Source organism: Trifolium pratense, linkage group LG2, assembly GCF_020283565.1.
Source record: "Trifolium pratense cultivar HEN17-A07 linkage group LG2, ARS_RC_1.1, whole genome shotgun sequence".
NCBI lineage: Eukaryota > Viridiplantae > Streptophyta > Magnoliopsida > Fabales > Fabaceae > Trifolium > Trifolium pratense.
In genome coordinates, this window is record NC_060060.1 from 51,110,578 (window position 1) to 51,136,557 (window position 25,980).

At 33.9% G+C, this 25,980-nt stretch overlaps 2 protein-coding genes and 1 pseudogene across 3 annotated transcripts; 1 reads left to right on the plus strand and 2 right to left on the minus strand.

Annotated features, from left to right (window-relative positions):
- On the minus strand, positions 1-7,598 carry LOC123905592 (Werner Syndrome-like exonuclease). Of its 2 annotated transcripts, none has more exons than XM_045955262.1 (6): positions 6,963-7,598; positions 5,542-5,721; positions 3,976-4,106; positions 3,698-3,859; positions 915-1,025; positions 1-308 (listed from the first exon to the last, which is right to left on the minus strand). In XM_045955262.1, exons 1-6 carry the CDS (start codon positions 7,255-7,257, stop codon positions 234-236), a joined length of 954 nt encoding a protein of 317 aa, XP_045811218.1. In that variant the 5' UTR covers positions 7,258-7,598; the 3' UTR covers positions 1-233. The 2 variants fall into 2 exon arrangements, with proteins under 2 accessions (XP_045811218.1, XP_045811217.1); XM_045955261.1 differs by having other exon boundaries at positions 883-1,025.
- Positions 7,599-9,118: 1,520 nt separating this feature from the next.
- On the minus strand, positions 9,119-10,762 carry LOC123904899 (annotated as a pseudogene).
- Positions 10,763-11,534: 772 nt separating this feature from the next.
- On the plus strand, positions 11,535-25,862 carry LOC123905594 (DNA repair protein RAD50). Its single transcript, XM_045955263.1, has 27 exons — positions 11,535-11,815; positions 11,894-11,980; positions 12,069-12,236; positions 12,601-12,776; positions 13,085-13,199; positions 14,278-14,506; positions 14,639-14,817; positions 14,900-15,070; positions 15,804-15,908; positions 15,988-16,095; positions 16,189-16,400; positions 16,475-16,567; positions 18,293-18,420; positions 20,666-20,780; positions 20,903-21,032; positions 21,120-21,329; positions 21,522-21,730; positions 21,911-22,112; positions 22,470-22,639; positions 22,716-23,040; positions 23,237-23,362; positions 23,458-23,510; positions 24,530-24,680; positions 24,772-24,834; positions 24,970-25,103; positions 25,195-25,323; positions 25,411-25,862. Exons 1-27 carry the CDS (start codon positions 11,693-11,695, stop codon positions 25,448-25,450), a joined length of 3,951 nt encoding a protein of 1,316 aa, XP_045811219.1. The 5' UTR covers positions 11,535-11,692; the 3' UTR covers positions 25,451-25,862.
- Positions 25,863-25,980: the final 118 nt, after the last annotated feature.

Genomic DNA, 25,980 nt, shown 5'->3' on the forward strand with positions numbered 1-25,980 from the left:
TGAACGTCAAGTATTTCTTAAGAAAAAAAATTGTCATTGCGTAAAAAAAAATGGCATTTTGTTTGATTTTCTTTGCCTTAGTGAATGAAATATCCACTATCAATTAAATTAAAAATACCAGCCATAACGGGGACATAAAGTTACAACAGACATTTAAATTTAATACAAATAATAATAAATAACTAAATGTAATTTACAAGAAATGGATTATGTTACACAGACATGAGATATGGTCATTGTTGCGGCACAACGTCAACTTCACTACCTTTGTCGGTAACATCCTGCACATCTGGAAGATCTTTAATAGTCTGCAAATGCATAAAAGAATTGTTGTATCACTAGCCATAACCTATCAACGATATTACCAAAAAGCTTGAAACAAGATGAAGTTAGAAATCATTTATTGGTTGATTGAATTTACTATATAGGATTCATTTAGCGATCATGAGTATGCTGAGTTCTAGTTTTCAGTGTTTTGTATTGGCTTAGGTAGTCCACCAGATAGTATTGTGTTATCATATATATCATGTGTTTGAGTGATTCCGGTAGTGAAATGTTATGATACAACATATTAAGATTGGGTCAGTTGAAAATGACAGATGGAAGATGGCAGTGATGAAGGGCGTTGGGAAGCAGTGCTGATGGTGGTAAGTGTTCGGTGGTGATGGTGAAAAGGTGATTGGTAACGGCAATGGTGAAAGATGACAGGCAGCGGCAATGGTGGAGGGTGTCGGGTGCAAGTGTGGAAAGTAGGGAAGTGTGAAAGAAAGGGGGGGAAATTCAATCTCATTATGTAAGTTTATAATCTTCTATTAAATCACCAAACTATGTATCAAATCATGACACAGTGAAGTGATGACAGATGAATGATGATTGCTCTACCTTATCTTGACCATCAAAGAATTCCGTAGTACCTGATAGAGAAACCAAGAAGCAAAAGCATCCGTGGCAGCATAGTCTAGTTGTTCCTTTGACAAAAAAGGAGTCTCCCAATTCCCCATTCTTATTTTGCTGGGCTTCATAAGCTGCAAATATAAAAAGCTTGCTAAATATTCCATCGATATAGTTCTTAACCTTTTTCAAGAAAGTGGTTCATGTTCAAAGTGAAACACCTTCACAGTTCACATTTTCCCTCTCCCCAGTGGCAAAGAAAATAAAAATCAGTTGACAAAGGTTACTAAAGCAGGGAAACAATCAACTAGGTAACAAGATGTCTACAAATTCCCATGATGTCTACAAATTCTGGTAAATTTGAAAATATATATAATTTGTAATTTTTATCGTTTAAAAGTTCCCATGATGTCTACAAATTCTGTTTGTCTGACAAAACCTTTCCCCCATTGAAGAACTTAATCTGCATTGTGAAAACCCAACCAGTGCCTAAACTGGAAGGATCAATTCAGAATTATCAAGTATCAACTATGACTATCTGCAATAAAATATATGCATATATCAATTTATCATGAAACTCTCGTGTAACTACTACTCAGCAATTGGAAATATTTATGGTGAACAATAGTCATTATTATAACTGCAGCATTTTTACATAGATGATGATTCAGGAACATTATAGAGAGGTAGGTGGCAGTAGAACTGGTCTGTGATCTCGTGTAACCTATATATGTAATGTCAGGAATTCAAATCCAATTAACTAGGGGTGTACATGGGTTGGGCAAATCCGGTCGACCCGGTCAAACCCACCCAATCCAACCCAAAAAAGTGGGTTGGGTCGGGCAAGTGGGTGGATATGAATTTCAAAAATGAAAAACCCATTAAAAAAGTCGGGTTTCGGGTAAAACCAGACCCAACCCAAAGAACCCACTAACCCACTATTGCTATGTTTCTTGAATTTTTTTTATGAAAATACTAAAGATTTTTTCATTTGATTATTAAATATTTTTATATTGAAAATTAGTTATACTATTTTTTACGAAAATCAAAAAGATTGAATAATTTTTATGAACAAATATGATAATTTTTCGCATTATTTTTTTAAAATTTAAAAAAATTGAATAATTTTCATAAACAAATATAGTGATTCATGGTTTAGTCATTTGATATTAAAAAAAGCAAAAAAAATCATTTGGATAACACGCTATCCAACCCGTAAATTAGTAGATTTACACAAAAAAATGGTTGATTATTTTTAATAGTGAAAAAAAGTTACCCTATTTTTCAAGAAAATACATTGATTGAATTATTTTTTATGAAAAAATATTTTTAGATATTTAATATAAAAAAAATAGAAAAATAATTTGGGTAACCCACAACCCAACCCAATCTAACCCGGAAATTGGTGGATTTACCCAACCCGGCCCAATGTTATAACGGGTGGTTATTTTACTAAACCCAACCCGGAGTACCATATGTGGTTTGGGTTTTGCTTTTGGCCAAACCCAACCCAATCCGGCCCACGTACACCCCTACAATTAACAACTAAACCTACGGAGAAGCCCTGTCAAAATAACAAATAACAAAAAAAAAAATTCTTCCCCAAAAGATAGTACAGTATATAAAGAATTGAATATTGCATTTGTTTGGCGGGAAGAGGACAACAACTTTCCTTATCTCTAGTTTGAGGCTTAAGGTAGTGTTTGGCCTGACTTATTTTCTACTTTACTACTTTTTTAAGTGGAAGTAAGGCCAAACATAATTTTGATTAAGTGCTTAAAATAAAAAGTATCTTTTTTGTAGTGTTGAAAACACAATAAAAGTGACTTAAAGAAAAAGAAGATAAAACCAACTTTAAACCAACTTATACGGAGGTTTCACTCTGAGGTCTGCCCATCGATTCCCGTGTGTGGCACTTTATATTTTATTTTATTTTTTTAGCACAGTTCTCGCTTTTTATTTTTATTTGGGCAGCAGTTCCCGCTAAAATTGATTATCCTATTTGTTCTCACTGCTATATTATTATTATTATTATTTCCTTTACACCACACTGCCAAAACCCTCACGCCGCCTGACTTTGTTGCAGAGTTGCAGCAGGTATGAATTTCTTTTTCATTTGTTTAATTCATATCTTTTTTGTCCTTTTGTTGCTTTGTTTTATTTTTTACTTTATGCCATTTATTTGAGATATACATCATTCAGTTTTTGTTCTCTTATTCCTTAGTTTCTATCTATTTATTTTTTGTCTATTTGTTTTTTATCACCTATATTATCTATCTTGTAAAATTTATTTATTTTCTTTACTATATTCTTGCATTTTTTTTTTACGAAATGCAAAGAGATATGAATGAATTAATAATAGTTGTAAGACCTGCCTAGATCGGTAAGAGTAGAATAAATAGCAACCAGATGAATTCCAAAAAAATTTATAGAAATATTTCACCAAACAGATTGTAACTTAAAAGTACTAATTAAGTTGAAAAAAATAATAAATACCAAACAAGTTTAACTTTAACTTAAAATTTCTTATTTTCAACTTTAAGCTTAAAGTGACTTTTAAACCAAAAAAAAGTAGGGCCAAACTCACCCTAAGAAAATTTCAAAGGAACCTACTAAAAATAAGAACATAAGAATAGGTGAGCAGGTCTGAGACATTAAAGTAGCAACAGTTTTCTCGTTAACCAGCCAGTTTGGGAAGGATGTAAAACAGTTTCTTGTGCCATCAGGTGTTAGAAGAATACTGGACACATCGAAATGTCGCATCGGGTGTCAAGTCAGTTTTAAGAAAATTGAACTCAAAGCATACCTGTTTTGATAAAAGTTTTTCGGTCAAAGATGCAAGACCCCACTTATGCAGACCCCCGCCTATCTTTTGATTAGCATGAAAAGAAAGATCTTCCACACCTTTAATGGATATGCCATAATCTCTAGAAACCTTTGTAGCATCACCGGCAATCCCAGCTCCAACCTTGTAAATGTCAAACATAATTTAATTTATTACTTTTAAATTATGACGATTGATTAGTTCCTACAGATAGAAAGGAACACAAACAAGAAAAATAAAATCCAGCTTAATATAAAAACCTTCAAAACTGTGGGATCTTCAAGTAAAAGCTGTAGATTTTGAGGGATTCCAGAATGAATTAGATGAAGAACATGACAATGATTAGTGTCACAACATATCTGCATCACTGCTGCTTTCCCAGGTGGAACACCTACAGAAGTTTCATACAAATACTGATTCAGTAATTTTAAAGGATTATCGTAATCAATGCTATTAAATGATTATGGTTTACAGGCACTAAAGGAACAAAACACTTTTCTTCTCCTGAAAAGGTAAGAACATAGGTGGCATTGTGAAATGTTCCTAACAATAGAACTAATTAATGGAGCTAGAATAGGGGTATATTTTATTGAACTTTCAACAAACAGTTGGCAGGTAAACAAAAGGAATTACAAGATGTGAAAAGAGAGTTTGGGAGAGAGAAAATAAAAACTTCACTCATCACATAACAAACAGAATACCCCTAATACAAACTATATAGCTGCTCATTTCTTCACAAAGTGCTTCAACATGCAATTGGGCTTGCGTGACCTCACTCCTCTGCATGGTCCAATCATATCCGCGTGATTGCTAACGGTATTGCTTTCATGCATATTCTGTGGACCCTCCATCTGTTTTGCTGACTCACAAGCTACTAGAATATCCTCATTAATTGGCTTCATTACACGTTGCAACAAAGCCATTAGAGGATAGATAATCCATAAGCTATGTGATCGAGTGAAGAGATAACAATTGACTAGAAGAAAACTGTGAAAGCAGTTGTGAAGGTGATATTGCCATGGAGGGACATTTTCTTCATTGAGGTGATAGTTATGATAAAGTGTATAAGAGAACACATAGGCAGAAGGGTGAGGGAGTGGGAGTGCATGTGAGTGCACATGCCAATCCTAACTAATTTTGTCTGTAGCACAGGACTGGTGATAGTTGGCGGGAATGGATTCTCTCAAGTGTAATTTACACTTGAGAGAATAAAGTGTGGTTTGTTACCATTGATCAAGAGAGAGAAACATATAAAAATTTAGAGAAAATGAATTTAGATGGTGTTAGATTACACTTTATTCTCTCAAGTGTAAATTACACTTGAGAGAATCCATTCCCATTTTAGTACTCAATTCCCTAGGAGAGATAAGGCCTCTCGAAGAGCTTGTATCCCTTTTCCCAGTTTTCTTTCATTTTCAGTGTTATTTCTTGTGCTTGTACCAGATCCCATATGAACTCTTGTCTTATTCCATCAATAATATACTATATTTCCCCTATTGTTTACTGTTTCATCACTTATTTTCACTAGAGTACTAAATTGAACCTATCATGAGGTTCTTCTATCAATAACATTATCGAACCTTCTTTACCGGAATTCCTATTTACCTAGTTGTTTCACTGTTCTGTGGTCCCTAAAAGACATATTCAAAACCAAAACTACTTGATCAACTGTTCCACTCTTGTTTGCATATTAAATCAATGGAAATATATTAATATCAGACACATCGCCAATATTGTTCCCTAAAGGCAGAAACCTTAATAGACTGAATATAACTAAGTAAATATGATAATAAGCCATTAAAAAAGAACGAAAAAAGCGAACCAACCTCTTCTGAAGGTGGGTTTCCACTCAATGTCAAACCCAATTGCAATTTGCATCATCTCTCTTTTCTTTTCTTCAATATTTTTTATGAACTTTGTTACAGCCTTCTCAACATCATTAAAAGTCCTACTATACAAAATTTTCCCACAAAACTTCATTACAGGCAACCGCATCTTTGAATGGCCTTGCAAGAATAAAAAGAAATGTCAAAAGCTTGACAGAAAAATAAGAAGAAATACTGATATAAATTTATCCGAAATTTCATTTTGCAAAGAAAAAGAGAAGACTTTTCCGGGTTTCCACCGAGTAGAACCATTAGGAGATCCATGCTGAATTGGGTAGCCTAAAGTAAACTAATCACCAGTTTCCAATTAAGCCGGTAAATAAATCAGTAAGAACTTATTTCACTTTCATGATCAAATTGAATTCCTTTGAAAATATACTAACCAATATAAGTTAACAAAGAGTAGTAAATACTACAAGACAGTTTGAAACTTTGAATAACACTTGCAACAAAATTTACAAGAAAACAAAATTCAAATAATTCCACAATGATTATGATGGTAACTGATCCAAACATATGAATAACTGTATAATACTGAAGATACTTTAGTTATTAAATCTCTGTTTACTAACTTCTAAGAGACACAATAGTTAAACAGAAACATAGAAGCACGATTAGAGAGAAGAGAATAGCATGGTAACTGCTAATAACCACCTAGTCTCTCCCAATCTCCCAATACATGAAAATGGCGATACCCTCTATCTGTCACCTCCACTTTTATTTATAATCATTTTGTTAAATAACTGTCGTCTTATTTAAAAAACTGCTGCTAAAAGCCCTTTTAAATTTGAAAAGCCCTCTTATATAACTTCTCCATTACCACATGTAAACTTGTAAAGGGATTTTTTCAGTGTAAAATAGTTTTACACAATCATCTAATAAGAAATAACCAATTTGCCCTGTGATACAAATACAACTAAGTTTAAGATATCTCTGTGATTTGACGGAATACAAAATGTTCATTGAATGTCAGTCTAAAACTATTTTACATTATCAGTGTATCTTCTATTTCCTCCTTTCTCAGAAGAAAAAAGGTAAAATAGGTAGAGACAGTGTAAAACAATTTTACACGTTCATCCAATAGCAAATTTGTATTCTGCCCCGTCATCCCACTCCACTTTAATGGTATGACATGGATGAATAAACCATTCTAATGTAAATGCATATATCCATTAAACCGCTTAAAAATAAAATTTTTATTTTAGCTAAGAAGTTCCTATAAACCCTAAACTAAATTGGACCTAAGTGTTGTTTAGACATGCACCAACCGAATAGAGAAGAGAAACATTGAAGAGTAAAGTAATGAATATAATATCAAGATATTTCATAGATATAATGAGGGAGAGGAGAGGAAGTGGGACCTGGAGAAGGTGAGAAAGAGAGAGAACGTGGGAGTTGAAGAGCGATGAGAGATGTTGGCAAGTGGCGGCGGCTGCGGTGGCGAGTGGGAGAGTGAGAGGAGAATGGACGTTTGTTGTTGTTGTTGGTGGTGGTGTTGGTGGTGGTGGTGGTGGATTTGGGGAGAGAAGATTGAAGAGTGGCGTCAATGGCTTGAAGATCTTCCTGAGATAAAGGCTCAAATTCGCACACGAACGAGGCGAGTCGCCTGAAACCAATCTCCTCCTCCCTTTTTCCTTCCTCCCATGAACGATCCATCGAACAATTATTCGGAGGGAGGGAAAATGATAAATCAATTTGTGAGGCTTTTATATTTATTTATTTATATAGTATAAGGAAAAATAAAAAATAAAGCTAAAGTATAAACGAAAAATAAAAAAATAAAGCTAAAAGTATAAACTTTTGTTACACGAGTGCTGCAGCCCAAGAGCTAGAATGCGCCGCAATGATTGCAGAGCTAGACATGGTGATGAAACGATTGGGATCGGATCTCGGAGGTTCGTTATGTTAACCACGTACTGGAAGAGAAAGATTAGAATCGCAGTGTCGTGTTTTGTTTAAAAGAAAAGTTGGAAAATGGTTTTTTTTTTTTAGGGTAAATTACACTTTTGCTAAAAGTTGGAAAATGGATATATATTTTTGGCTTGAATATTTTTTTTAGTTTAATGAACACGAATCGTCAGTGTAATTTAATTTTACACAAATAATCAATTATAATAATTCAATTTTCCATGTCATGTTAAGAAGATGAGGTTAAGTGGAGTGACGTGGTGGAAAATTTTATTGTGATTGGTTGACAGTGTAAAATTATTTTACACTGTCAGTGTATAATCCTTTTTCTCATTTTTTTTTTCTCTATAAATATTTTGAATTTTATTTTTACTTCATATAAAATTTTTTAGCAACTTTTAGTTATCAAATATTTTCTATCACAACTTTTGATCCATACTTTTTAATCAACTTTGCGTAGTTTCACATTTTGAAAGATTTTTTATATTAATATTTATAATATTATAAGAACATCTCCCACAAAAAATTAGATTTTTTTTGGAGGCAAAACCCCAAAATTTAGAATTTTTTAATACTAGAACATCGACCCGTGCGGTGCACGGGTCGTCTCCGTTGAAATTTAAAAGGAATTCCCACGTCAGATGGTGTCAGAGAAAATCTATGTATGAAAACCTGATCACCAATATTACTTCCTGAAATAATTTTTCCTTCAAGAGCACGTTTTCCCAATCTTATAATAATAAATCTTGTTCTATTGCATAATCCTAATTTTTTATTCAAATTCCTTAATAGCATAACTGGAACTCCAACTTTAAGTCTCAACTTGTGATTTGGAAGTCCCGACGTAGAAATCATGTTCAAAATTCGAGAGTATGAATATCATCCACTGTTTGACCGTCTACATTTTGTGTGAGTGGAGTATCATAACTCAAATATGTTTTTTCTTCATCAGGAATTAAATCCAACATATAATCATTTATTGTGTCGACTATTGAATTTTTAGGAGCTAGTATTTTGTGTGAGTGGAGTATCATAACTCAAATATGTTTTTTCTTCATCAGGAATTATATCCAACATATAATCATTTATTGTGTCGACTATTGAATTTTTAGGAGCTAGTATAGCTCTATTTTGGAAATACGTTATATCGTTCATGTTTTGTAAAAGTTGGGCATAAGTGCTTTCAACGATAGAATCAAGAGGATCACCTGAATTTGAAATCAATAAATCTGATGGAATGTCAAGTTCTAAATCATCTTCGTTGTCATCTCCAATTTCTCCATCGCCAACACCCAAAAACTCATTCAAAAAACAATCTTCTTTGTTCAACGTCTGCACTCGAAGCACTACCGAAAAGCCTCATGTTTTTACTCAATGTTAAAACTTCACAAAAATTCCAAAGAACCGAAGAACTAATAGTAACATGAACAACTTCTGGCCTTGTACCTTTGGGTATTACTGATAAAATTTGTCTAAAATCTCCGCCAAAAACAACAATTTTTCCACCGAAGGGAATGTGTTTATTTTTTTCATCAACAGACTTGAGAATATTTTTTAAAGTTCAATCAACAGCTTCGAAACAGTGTTTGTGCATCATTGATGCTTCATCCCATATAATGAGCTTTGCTTTTTGTATTAATAGCGCCAAAGGGCTTTTAGGAACTATGGTACATGTTGAAAACTCGTCAACATTTAGAGGAATACAAAACCTTGAATGTGTTGTTCTACCGCTAGGTATAAGCAATGCAGCGATCCCACTTGAGGAAACTATTAAAAACTATCTCACCTTTTGAGCGTAATGCGGCTGACATGGCCCTCCAGATAAATGTCTTCCCTGTACCGCCATAACCATAAAGAAAAAAACACATCAGGTTTGTTTTCCTTAACTCTTGTCATGATTGTGTCATATAGTTTACGTTGCTCTGAAGTCATAGTTGACATTAATCTAACATGTTCCTCAGCTAATGATTGTCTGTTATAATTCAATTCGTCGTGTATTAAACTATTTTGTATATCAGGAACTAATGATGTGTCTGCTCTATGCATTGGAGGATAATCTTTTAAACTATTCCCACAACTACGTAACATCATCTCAATATCTGCTAGTACATATTGTATTAATTGATCATCGGTTAATATTAAATCTGCAATGTTAAAATCAAAATAATGAATGTGATCAGTGACATGACTATGGTTGTGTTTGGTTGTATTGCAAAAAAAATTGATTTAGCTGAATTGAGTTTGATAGATTTGATTTTGGTTAAAAGTGAGTTAAAAAAAATTGATTTATGTTTGGATACATTAACGTAAAAATAAAGGGTATTTATAAAAGATATCAATTTTTTTTTCCATTTTTTTTGACAAAATTCTTTTTCCAGTTTTAAAAAACTACAATTTAATAAACTGCATAATAAATAATTTAAAAAGTGATATAAGCAAGGTTACATGAGACAATGAAATGTGAAAGATGCTTTTTTTTTAATAGATTTCAATATTGTTGAAGGTGTTATAGTATGAGAGTATATATATAACTTTCCAAATCACACGTGATAATAACTTTTCAAATCTCACATGATAATTATTCTCTAAATTTATGATCCGGTAGAAAAAAACCATTGATCAGGAAAGATATAAAAATATTTCGTGATGAATAATATAAAATCTCAACAATAATTTTGATACGATATACTTTTAAAATTGATGGTGCTTATCAATTATTGCACATAATTTTGATCACAATTGATATATTTGCCATAGTGGTTGGAAATATTGCCTTGTATAGAAGGGTTGTAGGTTCGAATCCTAGTCATGACAAAATTGTATTATTTTTTAATAAAAATTGCAAGATAAAATCGAGGGAAAACATGAAAAACAAATTAGGGTTTAGAGTTTGCTTGTGTATACAAGCTTATAATATAAAAGATTTTTTTTTTATGAATTTAAAGGAAGTGCATATATATAATATAATATAACAAATATTTACATAAACATCTAATAGAATTCGACTATATTGTATCACAAAAAAAAAAAATCGACTATATTGGAAACCTACTTAGGTTGGTCTTGTGGTATTAGTTTGGAATCCGAGAGTGTGCTCCTCTTCTCTTAGTGTCTTAGGTTGGATTTTTCTGGTGTCAATTTGGATGAGCTAATTTAACTTTTTTTAAAAAAATTCACTATTTTGCCATGTCATTATTTTAATTTAAAATATTAAAAAAAAATTAATTTATCTTTTTTCCAACTATTTGCCCATGTTTTTATCCATTATAAATCTCCAACTTTCATCCCAAAACTCTCCACCCCTCACTATTTCAATAACCCCTCCCCAGGATTTTTGCGAGCACTCAACAAATTTGTTGCGGATTTCCATTTTGCATATGCTAAATTAAAAAAAGATAGGTGATGATTGTTTTCTACATATTGTAGTGCCCCTTGGGTGATTAACACAAAAAATAATTAGATTTTTATAGCTAAACATCAATTTGTCAAATAAGAGCTTATCTTTGCATTTGTTTTTGTGCTGTACATCCCTTCTTGCTTTCAATTTTAGTGGAGGATTAAATCTAAAGTTTCACTCTATTTAAGAGACCAAAATGAAAATTTATTTGACAAATCAATAAAGAAAGATTTAACATTTTGAAGATAACTAACTAATCATAACCGACTAATAAAAGTAACATTTTGTTGAAAGAGTTTTAAATAAATAATAAAACTTTATCTAGTTTAGAGAGTAACTTCACAAGACACGACACTTTTAGAGACTAAGCAAGGGTTTACTAATTCTTGAAAAAAAAGAAGCAAGAGTTTACTCATTTTATTTTTTTAAGTTAGATAGATATTAGTTCCATTATTTTAACTCAATTGATAGAAATATCATATTTTATATGTAAATCATAAGGGGCGAAGTTTGAACTGCAGACATTTCTTTTATCCATCTTAAGTGGAATTTCTAGCTACCAAACTATCCGACAAAAAAAAGGGAAAAGTAATGCCATTGGGCCTCTTCATGTACGGTATGTTACAAGGCCCATCCCAAAATGATTTTTAATTATGAATAAGAGCGGGTAGCAGCAGAATATAGAAGCACGAGTAGAGTACTGAGCACGAGTTGAAGAAGCACTGTGAAATACAATACAACAAATGAATAGTATCTGAAAAGAGAAAACGAAGAAGAAAAGCAACGATGAGTACGGTCGATAAGATGCTGATCAAAGGCATCCGTAGTTTCGACCCTGAGAACAAAAACGTCATCACCTTCTTCAAACCCTTAACCCTAATCGTCGGTCCCAACGGTGCCGGAAAAACTGTACGTTTCATTTTTCGCACTTCATCACTCTCAATCAATCAATGATTCTCACACATGCACTTTCAATTTTCAATGCAGACTATCATAGAATGCTTGAAGCTTTCATGCACTGGTGAATTGCCACCAAATGCTAGGTCTGGCCACAGCTTCATTCATGATCCTAAGGTTATTTCTCACTCTCTTCGCCGATTATTTTGTTTATATGAAACTGTGTAGTTGTTTAACTGTTTGGAATTTGTTTTTGATTCGGAAGGTTTCCGGTGAAACGGAAACCAAGGGACAGATTAAGCTCCGGTTTAAAACCGCCGCCGGTAGAGACGTGGTTTGCATAAGGTCGTTTCAACTCACTCAAAAAGCATCTAAGATGGAATACAAAGCAATTGAAAGTGTGCTTCAAACTATTAATCCTCATTCGGGCGAGGTATAACTATTCCAACTTAAATAATTGAAAAAATCTAACACTGCTATTTGTTTCCTCTTTTCATTTCCTTATATTTTTAAAATGCTATATAGTACGAGTTTAATGGATATGCCTTGTAGTGTAAATTAATTTTACACTGACATCCAATAGAAAATCACGCATTCCTCCACGTTGTATAATTAAAGTGGGGTGGTGTGGGATAATTTGGCGTAATACATGACTGATATTGGACAACAGTGTAAAATTGTGCCTATCCTATTTTATCATAGTATATACTCTACTTGCTGAATTTCATTGTGTTTTTGGTGTGTATAGTTTTAAAAAATCATTGAATTAACTTGAATTGTTTGCTATGCTATGTTAGAAAGTTTGCCTTAGCTATAGATGTGCTGACATGGATAGAGAGATTCCTGCACTGATGGGTGTTTCAAAGGCCATTTTGGAAAATGTTATATTCGTTCATCAAGATGAAGCTAATTGGCCGCTTCAGGATCCTTCCACGTTGAAAAAGAAGTTTGATGATATCTTTTCGGCAACTCGGTACCATTTATTTATATTTATTTATCCCGCTTTCATTACTCTCGTTCCTTTTGCAATTCTGCTTAACCTATCACAATTCAAACATATATTGTTGTCACATTTTCGACTTTGTTATGACGGATCCAGTTCAAGGAGCTAGGATATTTGATAAGTAGTTAGGTGCTTCTTGTGTTTGTAGCAGTCAGAACATGACTATCTTGAGTTGCTGCTTTCACCTTTCAATTTTAACATACTGGATGGATTATGCTGAAAATGCTGTTGATTTTGACTTAGAGTTGGTAGTCATTGCGTGTTCTTGTACTGAGCAGATACACAAAGGCACTGGAGGTTATAAAGAAACTTCACAAGGATCAAGCTCAAGAGATAAAGACTTACAAGCTGAAACTGGAAAACCTTCAAACTTTGAAAGACGCGGCTTATACGGTCACTTTCTTTTCTTAAATTTAAGAGCTCTACTGATAAATTTTGAATTATCCTGATGGGTACCTTGCCTTTTTCTAAATCAAAAGTAAATGTAATCACATGAAGTGTTTGAAAATATCTATACTTTTTTTCCCCGCCTTAGTGTGCCCTTTTGTGCCACCGTGTCATGTCTTTTTGGGGGATGAAGTGGGGTAAAATAGGAAATTTTTTGCTAGGCCTTGAGATTGGCTAAACATGAAGAAAAACACTCTTCCGATAGAAACTACATAAATAATGAAACTCCAGAAATTAATTGTGCGACAACTATTCAAATAAACACAAAATATGTAGAGGACTATTATATTTTTTCGCAAATAGGAAGTATTTTCCAATACTCTCCTTCAATTTGGAGCATAGGCTTGAGATGTTTCTGAGAAGTATAAGATGAAATGATTTTGAATATGATCAAGTGATTGGATCAATCATTGTTTACTCTATTTTGGTTCGCTCATGGAAGACTGAGATGGAGGCAATTGCGTGATTATCACAGATTAGAGTCATCATCCCAACCTCACATAATCTTAACTCTTTAATGAGTTGTTTCAACCAAATCAGTGTGCATTTACTATTGATTCAACACTAGACCTTGAAACCACACTTCTTTCTTGATTTTCCATGAGATGAGATTTCCTTTAAATAGAACACATTTTATCCAGAGGTAGATCTCCTATTGGAAGGCGACTCAATCCAATATGCATCAATATAGGCAATAAACTCCCTGTTTCCTCTGTTCTTGTACACTAATCCCTTTTGTGGGTCTCCTTCAATAAACCTCAAGATTATGACAACAAGATTCCAATGGTCAAATATAGGGAGAATTAAGGAATTGGTTTGCCACAGTACAACAAAAGAGACATCTAGTCTGGTTACAGTTGAATAATTCATTTTTCCTACAAACCTTTTATATTTGCTTGAGTTTGAGAAAAAATTTGTATACTAAATATGTACTCTCCCTAAATAGGAGAAACTTTCCAATCACCACAATGTCCCAAAATAGATGGAAAAGAGAATGTAATTACCTAATTTTATTTTCTGATAGCTTCGGGAAAGCATAACACATGATCAAAAGAAAACAGAATCTCTAAAAGATCAGATACAGCAGTTGGGTGGAAGCATTAAAGATTTGGACACTAAAATTGATCATGCGGAAAAAACATTGAAACACTTGCGGAATCTAAAGGAGCAAATAAATGCTAAAACTACAGAACGAAGCACTCTTTTTAAGGAACAACAGGATAAACATTCCGCTCTTGATGAGGAGTATGAAGGTGTGTAAGTGTTGACCATGATATATGTATTACATCAGTGAGCCAGTTTTAAATTCTTAGTTTTTCTATAAGTATTACATCATAATATATTGTAAGTTTCTCATGCTTTCTTCTGCTTCATATATTTATTAGAATCTGATGAAGAGTTGATGGAAATGAAGACCAACTTTGATGAAAAGATTGCAATTGCTAGAACACAAATAAACAAATTGGAAAGAGAGAAGAAAGACATTAGCACAAAAAGTGATTGCCTTAAGAACACAGTCAATGAGTCCATCTGGGAGATCAGCAAGCTACAAACTGAAGCAGAAGTAAATGAGTTTATACGTTGCCAACACTGACATCTTGTTGTGTGGAATGTTATTGTAATTTTGTCTCTGATTCAAACTGCAGGCTCACATGTCTTTGAAGAAGGAACGAGATACTTGCATTCAAAATATTTTTGCCAGGTATAACTTAGGTTCTCTTCCGAAGCCACCCTTCAGTGCTGAAGATGCTTTGAACCTCACCAATCGTGTAAAATCAAGGTTGGGGGATCTTGAGAAGGATCTTGACGATAAAAAGGTGACCCTTCTGTTCTCCATTTTGATTTCATATTCACTTTTAGGGCCTTTGATTGGACAGATATTGGGAAATGGCAGATTTTCAAGGATGATTTCTTCCTGTTATTCAAATTTTGGGATTTGGGAATCTTTCTTCATGGTACTTAAATAGGATAGGGTTTCTTTGCTGGATGTACAAAGATTGGCATTCTTTGCTCAATTCATGGATCTTTGATTAGGTGTTTTCTTTAGAAGGATATCATACCCTGTGCTCCTGTCCTTTTGTTATATTCTGAAGAGAGAGAGAATGAGTTGTTATCTCATGGATTTCTGCTACAAATGATAAGCAGCTTGTATTAGTGTCTTGATCTGTTAGTTAGAGTGTGCCACGTCAGCTCTGGCACTTATAACTTCCAAGCTTGCAGCCAAAAATTTTTAGTGTTTGGTGCAGGTTTAGCCCCCAGCCGAGTGTAGGGCACTCTAAATCTTGTAAATCTCTAAAATTCATCATTAGAAAGAATATTCAAAAGAAACTCACAAAATTTCAAATTAGTTTTCGCTCACTCTCTCTCTGCGCCCCCCCCCCCCCCCTCTATCTGTATTAACAATGTTCAAATTGTTGTTTTCACCATTTCTGAAGGAAGAAAACAACAATATTCTTCTTGAATATGTTAGTCATGTTATTAGATCTCTAAAATATCCATCAGACCACTGAACCATGGGACGACTGACTCTTTTTGACATCTTTTCTACAGAAAGCAAATAACACTGAACTCCAGATGGCATGGGATTGCTACTTGAGTGCAAATGAAAGTTGGCAAAATACTGAGGCTAAAATACAAACTAAGAGAGAGATCAAGGTTTAGTGTTTGAATCATCCCATTTCTTATTGAGTGCCTATGTTAGTTTTACTGTGTTTATAGTTTGTTGTGCAAACAGGTTGATATTATAAAGCGCATTGAAGAGAAGAAAAATAAGCTTGATTCATTTGAACATCAAATATCTAATATAAATTTTTCTCAGTTAGATGAGAGAGAAAGAGACTTGGTGAGTCCAAGTTACTGTGTTGTTTGGTAGTTTACAATCTCAATTTTAGACATCTGGCAAATCTGTTAACATAACTTCAAGTAATGTTTGCAGCAAATTCGGCTGGAGAGGATGATCAAGCAACACGAGGAAAGCAAATTTGAACAAAAGAAAAGTCAAAATGAAATTGAAGTCCATAATGTGGAGCAAAAGATTAAAGCTGTCAATCGAGAGTTGGTTACCATGGCTAGTGATTCATCGGACAGAGAGAAACTATCTGTTTTGAAGGGAGGCTTGGAGAAGAAGAAGAAGCAACATAAAAAGATGTAGATCAGTTTTATTTTTCTCTCTTTTATTAACTTCTTTTTTCAGAATTATATATCTTTTGAATACTTTACAGAATTGATGACCAAAAAGATAAAATAAGAAGGGTGCTAAAAGGGAGGATTCCTAGCGATAAGGACTTGAAGAAGGAAATAACACAATCATCAAGGTTGGAAAACCTTCTCTTTGATTGTGTATGTCTAAGTTGTAGTTTTATCTTTAAGAAATTTCACTTTTACTGTTTATTTACCTAGTCTTTTCTACTTCCAATTGGATCACAAGAAATGTGCTGAAATCTCTCTTTCTTTCCGACAGTTTAACTTATGGATCTGGTTTATCCAGTTATATGTATGCATGCCTTGTTTGCCTAATTATACTATTCTTGTTCCAAATTTAACTAGACAGACTGGTGTAGTGGTTGTTTATTCATTGTCTTCTGATGCAAGTATTTGTTGAAAGTAGAGAAGAGGGAAAAAGGTTACAATTACCAATTTTGCTACTTTAAAATACCAATTTAGAAAAGCAGAAATAAAACTAAATTGGTTTCAAAGGAGCTCTGCATTCCCTCTACAAATTAGAAAAAATGAATTCCTTAATGAATCCTAGAGCAGAGAACCAGAGAAGCTGTAAGAAAAACCCTCAACTTGTATGATCCTTAGTCTAAATATTAGAGGAAAGGTAAATTGTATTCTTTCAGTTAAAAGAGTGCTCTTTTTATATGAGAAGGTACATGAAGTCAACTCATCAAATCAAAGAGTGATATAATATAATAAAAACTGATATAAATAATAAATGCCAAGGGTGTTCTATTATTCATCGACACCCTTCTCAAGTTGGTGCATACATATCTATCTTGCCTAACTTCAGAGGCTCTTAGGTTGATCTTGCTAAACTCTTGGTTAAAATATTAGCTGTCTATTTATTTGAGGGCACAAATGGCTAGCAGAGAATGCCAGAATCATATTTTTCCTAGCAAATGCTAACATGTATCTATAGGGCACTTGTTTATGAACCGAATATAGAAATTTTGTATTGGAAACTGTGTCAATTTCTTGAAAAGTTAAAATTTGTCTTTTTCAACATGAAAATTTCAATTTTTTATTCCTTAACTAAGGGCACATGTTAACAAGACCCGTTATTTTTTTATAAAGAGACTAACAATTTCAATATGCTTTATCCTACACGCTGGACAGGACTGCAAGCTATGCTTATTGTGGCCTTGCTATCACAATACAATTTCAATGGGAGCTCCACTATCATCTTTAGTCCCTATAGAACTCTAAGAATCAGTGGACCTTTATAAATTCCTTGGGCCATTGCTCCAAACTCAGCTTAAACACTACTCTGGGAAACTACCTCTTGTTTTTTGCTTCTCCATGTTACCAAGTTTCTCCACACATGGGTACTATAACCTAAAGTAGACTTCCTATCTGTAACAGCACCTGCCCAATCTGCATCAATAAAAGATAAACACGTTTTTATTGTTAGTTTTTCAAAGAATAGGCTTTTTCCTGGAATAGGCTTAAAGTATCTCAACATTTTGTAGACAACCTCAAAATGCTCTTCATAAGGAGTGTATAAACCGACTGACAACACTGACCGAAAAGGCAATATCAGGGTGGGTATGAGCCAAGTATATCATACATTTATGATGAAATGAATAGATTTCAGTATTAAAATAAATTATGTGCTTTTTACATCAGGCATATAAGAGCTGAAATACATGACATTTGAAAAAAATATTATTCTCAATGCCTTGGGTGTTTTTTCCGTTAAGTTTTTGCTTTTGCATGACAATACCTTTGACTATCTATCATATTTCAGTTTAGTGAAAATGCTTTCTTTGTGTTGAGTGTGCACAAATTCCCTTGTATTAATGCTATTTATGGTGCAGGGCTGTTGTAGCTGAATATGATGAGCTGAATGCTAAGTATCGGGAACTTGACAAGGAAGTAAATGTTTTGCAGATGAAAATACAAGAAGTAGACAATAGTCTTTCTAAACACCACAAGGATATGGAATGTTAGTTTTATCTGTCATTTAAAGAATTTGTATATAAATGATCTTCCTTGCATTCTTTATCTTGAAAGCCATTATAAAAGTAGAAGTTTGGGTTTCTAGGTTTGAATCTCTGTATAGTTTATACAGGGTGCTATTGAACTCCACACGATTCTGTCTAACAATATCATGGCAATAGTGCACAAGAGCGTAGAAATAAGCATTACATAGTGTTGAGAGAGTTAAAAGAGAAACATATGTTGAAAATCATGTATCTCAATAACACAACAGAGTCAGTTTTATATAAGCCTCAAGACAATAAATACAAAATAAATTGATTGATCTATGACAGATATGGTGTATTCGAATATATGGGGAATATATATATATATATATATATATATTAAAGTGGTACTTGTATTATTATTATCTTAAATTCTTAGGAATAACTTCCTTCAGAGTTAGTTACAAGATAATTGAATAACAAACTGCTGCTAGTGCAGAAACTAACTGTCCGAAAATAACATAACCTCTAGGAACTAGAGATCCCAGTTTCTCCCAACCAAACCAACATAAAACTACCCAATGAGAATGTGTCTTCCCATCTTTATTCTATTTAAACACTCAATTACATTAACTTGGTCCCAATTACTTGGGCATGCCCCTAATGTATACCCCTAACGTATACATGATTAATATGATGTCTACTAACAATACTCCCCCCAAAAGTTTCACCTTGCCCTCAAGGTGAAATAGTTGTAACTGTTGGCTAATGGCATAAAAAAACTCTCAAGTAGCTTCGAATTATCGTAAATCTTTTCATTGAATCAATACTTCAACATTCCCAATGGAATTAATGTGGATTGCTTTTACTTCTTTGGGATCCACTTGTAATTTCAAGTCTTCTGACAGCATGTTGGGCAATGGTTGAGGATTGGCAACTAGTGTGTGATGGCTTTCTTCAGTAGATAAACATGAGAAGGCTAGATGGATTTTACTTCCAGAAGGAAGATCAAGTTGATAAACCATATGACTTATGACCTTAATGATTTGGTAAGGTCCATAGAAACGATAACTCAATTTTTTAGTTAATTTTATTGGCCAAAGATTTCAGCCTATAGGGCTGCAACTTAAGATACACCTAATCCCCAACAGCACAGGAGACATCCCTCATGTGTTTGTTTGTTTGGCCTCTCATCTGATTCTGAGCCTTCACCCTTCACCAAGTTAGAATCAATATGATGAAGTATAGTGTCTCGTTCTTGAGTCAAGTGATTAACTTCTTCCTTGGGCGGTCGTCTAAATTGCTTCTTTGTGGCCAATTTTGCATTAGCCATGAGTAACATCATTCATAGTATCTCTACATGCATTGATGGTGTTTTGTGAGCTAAATCCCTTCTTTAAAATATTTTTAGCGATGTCAAAGGGAAAGCAAAATTGCAAAGGGAAAGCAAAATTGCACGTCAGTTAAAAGCACAATTGTCATGACATAGTGAGCGTATGGTAACACCAAATTGAGTTTTGCTTTTCTGATAAAAGTGATCAATGATGGAGAATAATTCAGACTCTTTTTTCATTTTTCATAAAGAAAAAACTACGTACAATGTGAAAAGTTATCAATAAAAGTAACATAATTTAGACCAAAGAGTAGAAATAGTGTGACGACTTGAGGAACTCAAACATCAGAGTGAAGTAAAGCAAACCGGGACAAAGCTCATTTATCGCCTAGATCGAGGAACAAACTACGAGTGTGTTTCCCTAGATGATATGACTCACAAGGCAAATCGGATAACTTGGATAAGCTCGACACTAACTTCTGGAGTTTGGAAAGACCATAATAACCCAACCGAGAATGATAGTTGGTATAGGCCATCATATTCACACCCATCACCAATTATCCGTCTTGAACTCCGGTCCTTTAGAATAACAATGTTGTAAAGGTAATCAAACAATCATTAGACCGTGTTAACCGAGTAACCGTAAGTAAATTAAAGGAACACTCAGGGACATACAGGACAATATTATTTATCAAGGAAGGGAATGGATCGTCAGTCCCTATCCCCCTTGTGCTTGAGTTTGAGCGCTATTATTGAAAGTTACTACGTATAATTAACTAGATATTGTTTAGCGTATTTATGTGTCTTGGTATGGCCGGTGATGCCCAAGTGATACTTGCTTTTGTTTATTGTGTTTTTCCTTCTTCTAGTAGTCTACTGTGCTTTCTTCAACCATCTAGAATCACATCATTTGTACAAATAATTATTTGCAGCAAGAAAGAGATTTATTGAATCCAAGCTTCAGTCTTTGGATCAGCATTGTTCCGGAATTGATTCTTATCTCAAAGCTTTAGAGTCTGCCAAGGAGAAGAGAGATGTACAGAAAAGGTCAACTTATCCTAGACCACATCTATGAAGTCATCTTTGTGACCACATCAGATTGCTGTCTGTGTTGTCCCAGATGTCCTTGTCTCAAATGTACTAATACATCTTCTGTTGATTTCTTACAGCAAATATAACATTGCCGATGGTATGCGACAAATGTTTGATCCTTTCGAAAGGGTTGCCAGAGCCCATCATTTTTGCCCTTGCTGTGAGCGTTCTTTCTCGGTAGAAGAAGAAGACAGTTTTGTCAAGAAGGTCGGCACATTTTATATCCTATCATAATATAGTGACCAAGAACTTTATATGGTTTTGAATTATATTTTTTTCTTCTTTTAATCACAGCAAAGAGTGAAGGCTGCTAGTTCAGCTGAACATATGAAAGCTCTCGCTGTGGAGTCCTCCAGTGCAGACTCTGATTATCAGCAGTTGGACAAGCTTCGTATGTGGTACGAAGAATATGTTAAACTTGGCAAGGAGACAATCCCTAATGCTGAAAAGGAACTCCAGCAAGGGAAGGAGGAGCTGGATCACAAATCCCAGGCACTTGATGATGTAATCATTATATTTTCCCTTAAATATTTCCTTGAAATTATTTTAAGTAGACTATCCCTTCGGGCCTGTCACTTTCTTTTTTAAATGAATGGTTTCTGGATGGTGATTATTAATTTCGTCGAGTCTTGTTTTTGTCCTTCTTTCTTGGTGTTAACTTAGCTTAGCTTACATAATGCTGTAATTTTGTTTCAGCTTTTAGGTATTTTAGCTCAAGTAAAGACCGAGAAGGATTTGGTTGACATAGTGGTGCAGCATGTTGAAAATGCTGATCGACTTTTCCAAGAAATTCAAACTTTGCAGTCAGATGTTGAGGATTTAGAAAGTAGGCTTGATTGTGGAGGACTAGGTGTAAGGACTCTAGAAGAAATTCAATCTGAGCTCACTGCATTGCAGGGAACAAAGTAAATAAATTCAGTTAATTTCTACTATTTACTAACACAACAATTTATAATCTAGATCCAATTAGAGAATTGATTTTCATCAACTTAACATCATCGACCATTCCCTATGTGCATCTACATCTTACTTGGTTTGATGTTGCTTACTCTTAATATTATTCTCATGCATATCTTCGTTACAAGGGACAATTTGCATACCGAGATGAGGAAAATGATGGATGACGACAGCTATATGAAGAAGGATATATTAAATTTCACGAACCGGTTGAACCATGCAACGAATGATAAAAATAAAGCAGCTACCAAATTGCAAGAAGTTAAAAGATTAGAAGAAGATTTGGAACACTTAACTGAAGAAATGACCCAAGTTGATCTTGATGAGAAGGTTGTCTAATTATATTAGAATCACCCCTCCCCCCCCCCTCCCCCCTCTCCCACATATTCAAAAGAACAATAAAGTGATTAATTCTCTCAACATTAACTTGGAACTCAATAGTTTGTGTTTATTTACAATAATGAAATAGCTTTCTTCTACAGAAATTACATCTTTTTTAAAAATTCTCTACCTCAAAAACATTCTCTAGAGGAAATAAAAAATCAGAAACTTGTTTTTCAAAAACATTGCCTCAATCAAAATTCTAAAATTCATTAGTTGATTCATTTCTTGCTGCATTTTTTTAAATGCTGGAGTTTCTTTCTGTATATCAAATCATAATTCCATCCAAAATCTTGGTATTTGTAGAGTCTGCTAGAAGCTGTTGGACCTTTATGCAAGCGCAAGGATAAATTAGTTGCTGATTATGATGAACTAAAAAGTAGACTTGACAACGAGCATGAGAATTTGGTTGGTAAAATGAGAATTTATCAGCAAGAAGCCGAATATGTTTTTAGAATGACTTCTAAGATCAAAGAGTAAGCGTTTCACCAGCTCGAAATTTGTTAATTTTGACTAGTTCTATTTTCCTCAACACAAGTTTTGTTTGTTCAGGTACTCTGAATTAATGAAAGGAGACAGGTTGAAGGAGCTGCAGGAAAAGAAATCTCTGTCAGAATCTCAACTGCAAAGTTGTGAAACCAGGATGCAGAAAATTATAGAAGAACTAGACAAAAAGAAAGAATTGATGAGAAATGCTGATCCGCTTAGAAGAATAATTGAAGACAACATAAATTACAGAAAAACAAAGGCTCAAGTTGATAAGCTATTACATGAAATTGAAACACTTGAAGAAAGTATGTTGAAGGTTGGTGTATTTGACACAATTGAAAAGGAACTCCAGAAATTATCCAAGGAGAGGGAGAGGCTTCTTGAGGAGGTATTTTCTTATTCCTGAGTCATACTTCTATGCTTGCGGTTTTTATATAGTTCAGTCAACAACCATGATTGATGGACATTTTACCATTTGTATGTTCACATTTTCAATAGTTATTTACTTTTCCTTCCAGTACAGAATTAATACACTCATTTCCCCCTTTTTTTTTCTCTCCTGTGTACCGCTACCTTTGTGACAGTCAAACAGGTGCAAAGGAACAATGGATGTTTACCAGAGCAATATTTCCAAAAATAAGATTGATCTTAAGCAGGCCCAATACAAAGACATAGATAAGCGATACTTTGACCAGCTTATCCAGCTTAAGGTGTAATGTCATGTGATATTGCATGTGTATGTTTTGTACGATTGTATTTAATGCTCAATGTCTATTAAATTGTAACTATTTTCTTTTCTTTACAGACAACTGAAATGGCAAACAAGGACTTGGACAGATACTACAATGCACTTGACAAGTGAGTTTCAGTAATGTTTATCATCGCATCCGTGCAGTTTATATTCTTTGACATGTGCTTCATAAGTCATGGTTTTGCAATGTATAATCAATTTATTAAGGTCTCCTCTTTTGGGCTCCTAAGGTAATTCTCTCACGGTGGTTTGTTTCATGTGCTTCAAATGCTGAGACATATATCCACTTCATTTTGCAATGAGAGGTGAATGGGTCACTTTGAAACTTCGGTGTAAACTGTTGGGTGGTGCTGGATTGATATTGACTACATTTATATATTACATTAATACATTTTATTTTTCCATTTGCATGCTTGGATGTATATTAATGTGCAGTGAATTTAAGTGTCTATGCATCATTCTTTCCGATTTTGAAAAAGAATACTGAATACCGATTTAAACTTTCGGTCCCTTGAGCACCAATGTTAGAATTTGATCCCATTGGTTATTTGGCGTTAATTTTGATAATAATGCTTTACCATTAGTTTTGCAATTGAAGCTAAGGGGTCACATCAAACTATGGTAAATCTAGGAGAATCAAAATTATAATTAAATTTGTTTACTTTGTAGTATTTAGTTCTTATTGTGAGCCTAGCCTATTATCAATGTTGGCATACATTTAGGCTCTATTTGGAATTTAGGAGGGGAGGACCTGGGGAAAAATGAAGGATCAAAGAGAAAGTGAATGAAGGATAACTTAAAAAATGTATTGAAGGAGGATTTTGGAGGGCTTGTAAAAATTCTTCAAATATTTTCCATCCTTTTATAATACTCTCAAGATTAAAAATATATTATTAATCATAATCATTCTTTACAAAAGCACTCTCTCAAATAAGGTCAGAGATTTCTCTATTTTGACCTCTCCTCCTCTCCCTCCAAACTTCCAAACGGAGGCTTAAAAGTTATGAAAGTGTATTAGACTGACCATTTGTTGTCAAGAATTATTAGTTAATAAAATTAGATACTTTATGATAAATTATTAGTGAAAATCTACATTTATTTATGTTCGATATCGTTCATCTTTTAGAGCACTGATGCGTTTCCACACCATGAAAATGGAAGAAATCAACAAAATTATAAGGGAGTTGTGGCAACAGACTTATAGAGGACAAGATATTGACTGCATTAGTATTCATTCTGATTCTGAAGGTGGTGGCACCCGTTCCTACAGTTATAAGGTTGTCATCTTTATATTGAAACACTGGTTGCTTCAAAAGATTTCTAATTTTCCGAATACAGATTTTGAAATATTGTTTATTGTATATACAGGTTCTCATGCAGACTGGTGATGCTGAATTGGAAATGAGAGGAAGATGTAGTGCAGGTCAGAAGGTATGTTATGTTATCACTTGGAGTTACAACAATATTGAGAATGTATTTTTCAATCAAAAAGTAAGTTTTCATTGTTTTTGTTGAAAAAATAAATAGTTAAACTTATATAAGCTTTGCTTATTTATGAGATTCCAGGTACTGGCATCTCTTATCATACGGTTGGCTTTAGCTGAAACGTTTTGCCTCAATTGTGGAATTCTTGCATTGGATGAACCAACAACAAATTTGGATGGACCAAATGCTGAAAGTCTGGCTGCTGCTATCCTAAGGTTTGAATGGAATTGTCGAGATTTGAGTAAATAGCGCCTAACATTGACTTGGTTTCTTTTTGCTTATCGTGCTATCTTCCTTGACATGCAGGATCATGGAGGACAGGAAAGGCCAGGAAAATTTTCAGCTGATTGTAATTACTCATGATGAGCGTTTTGCTCAACTGATTGGTCAGCGCCAGCATGCAGAGAGATATTATCGAGTCGCAAAAGATGATCAGTAAGGAACAGCAATGCTAATGTTTTTTTTGTTTTCATGTTACTTCCGAAACACATGTATTAACTCTTGTATATCTCACATTTTCAGTCAGCACAGTATAATCGAATCACAGGAGATATTTGACTGAAGCATGAATTTTATTTAGTTACTCTTTTGAAGTGACTTGTTGGAGGATTGACATATCTGTAAAACCAGCGCAGACTCCGAAGATTAGATGTTCCAGTTAATTAAAAGATCGACACTTGTTGTAGATTTCCATTTGTACGCTAATTTCTGACTGTAAGCTTGTTTATGTTTTGGCTTTTCATCCTGTGGCCAAATTGAAGTTTTAAAATTAGAACTGTGTAAAAAGTAAAAACCAACAGGAGAATATGCAGAAGAGAGATTTTACTGGCCACTTTATTTTCATGCCATCAGTACGATGAGAGTTGAGAATATCAAGTTTGTTAACCCCATAGTTGAGATGAAAAGTCTATCTCTTCACCCTTGGATCTGATGTGTTTTTATGTAATTGCTTTATTGGTCTCATTGATTCCTAATTTCCTTGTTTTCTTTAAGAGGTTCGAAATCTTACGAAGCTGTTGTACACGAAAAATACACTAACGCGTCACATGTGTTATGGTTTTTATATTTTAAAATATAAAATCAGTGTAAACA

Excerpts from the sequence above, each read along its gene's own strand:
- LOC123905592 (XM_045955261.1), bottom strand. The coding sequence starts at position 7,257 with ATGGATCGTTCATGGGAGGAAGGAAAAAGGGAGGAGGAGATTGGTTTC. Across the intron at positions 3,860-3,975 it reads AAGATCCCACAGTTTTGAAG|GTTGGAGCTGGGATTGCCGG; the intron begins GTTTTTATATTA and ends GACATTTACAAG. Across the intron at positions 1,026-3,697 it reads AAAAACTTTTATCAAAACAG|CTTATGAAGCCCAGCAAAAT; the intron begins GTATGCTTTGAG and ends TTATATTTGCAG.
- LOC123905594 (XM_045955263.1), top strand. The coding sequence starts at position 11,693 with ATGAGTACGGTCGATAAGATGCTGATCAAAGGCATCCGTAGTTTCGAC. Across the intron at positions 15,909-15,987 it reads AAACTAAGAGAGAGATCAAG|GTTGATATTATAAAGCGCAT; the intron begins GTTTAGTGTTTG and ends TTGTGCAAACAG. Across the intron at positions 22,640-22,715 it reads ATGACTTCTAAGATCAAAGA|GTACTCTGAATTAATGAAAG; the intron begins GTAAGCGTTTCA and ends TTGTTTGTTCAG.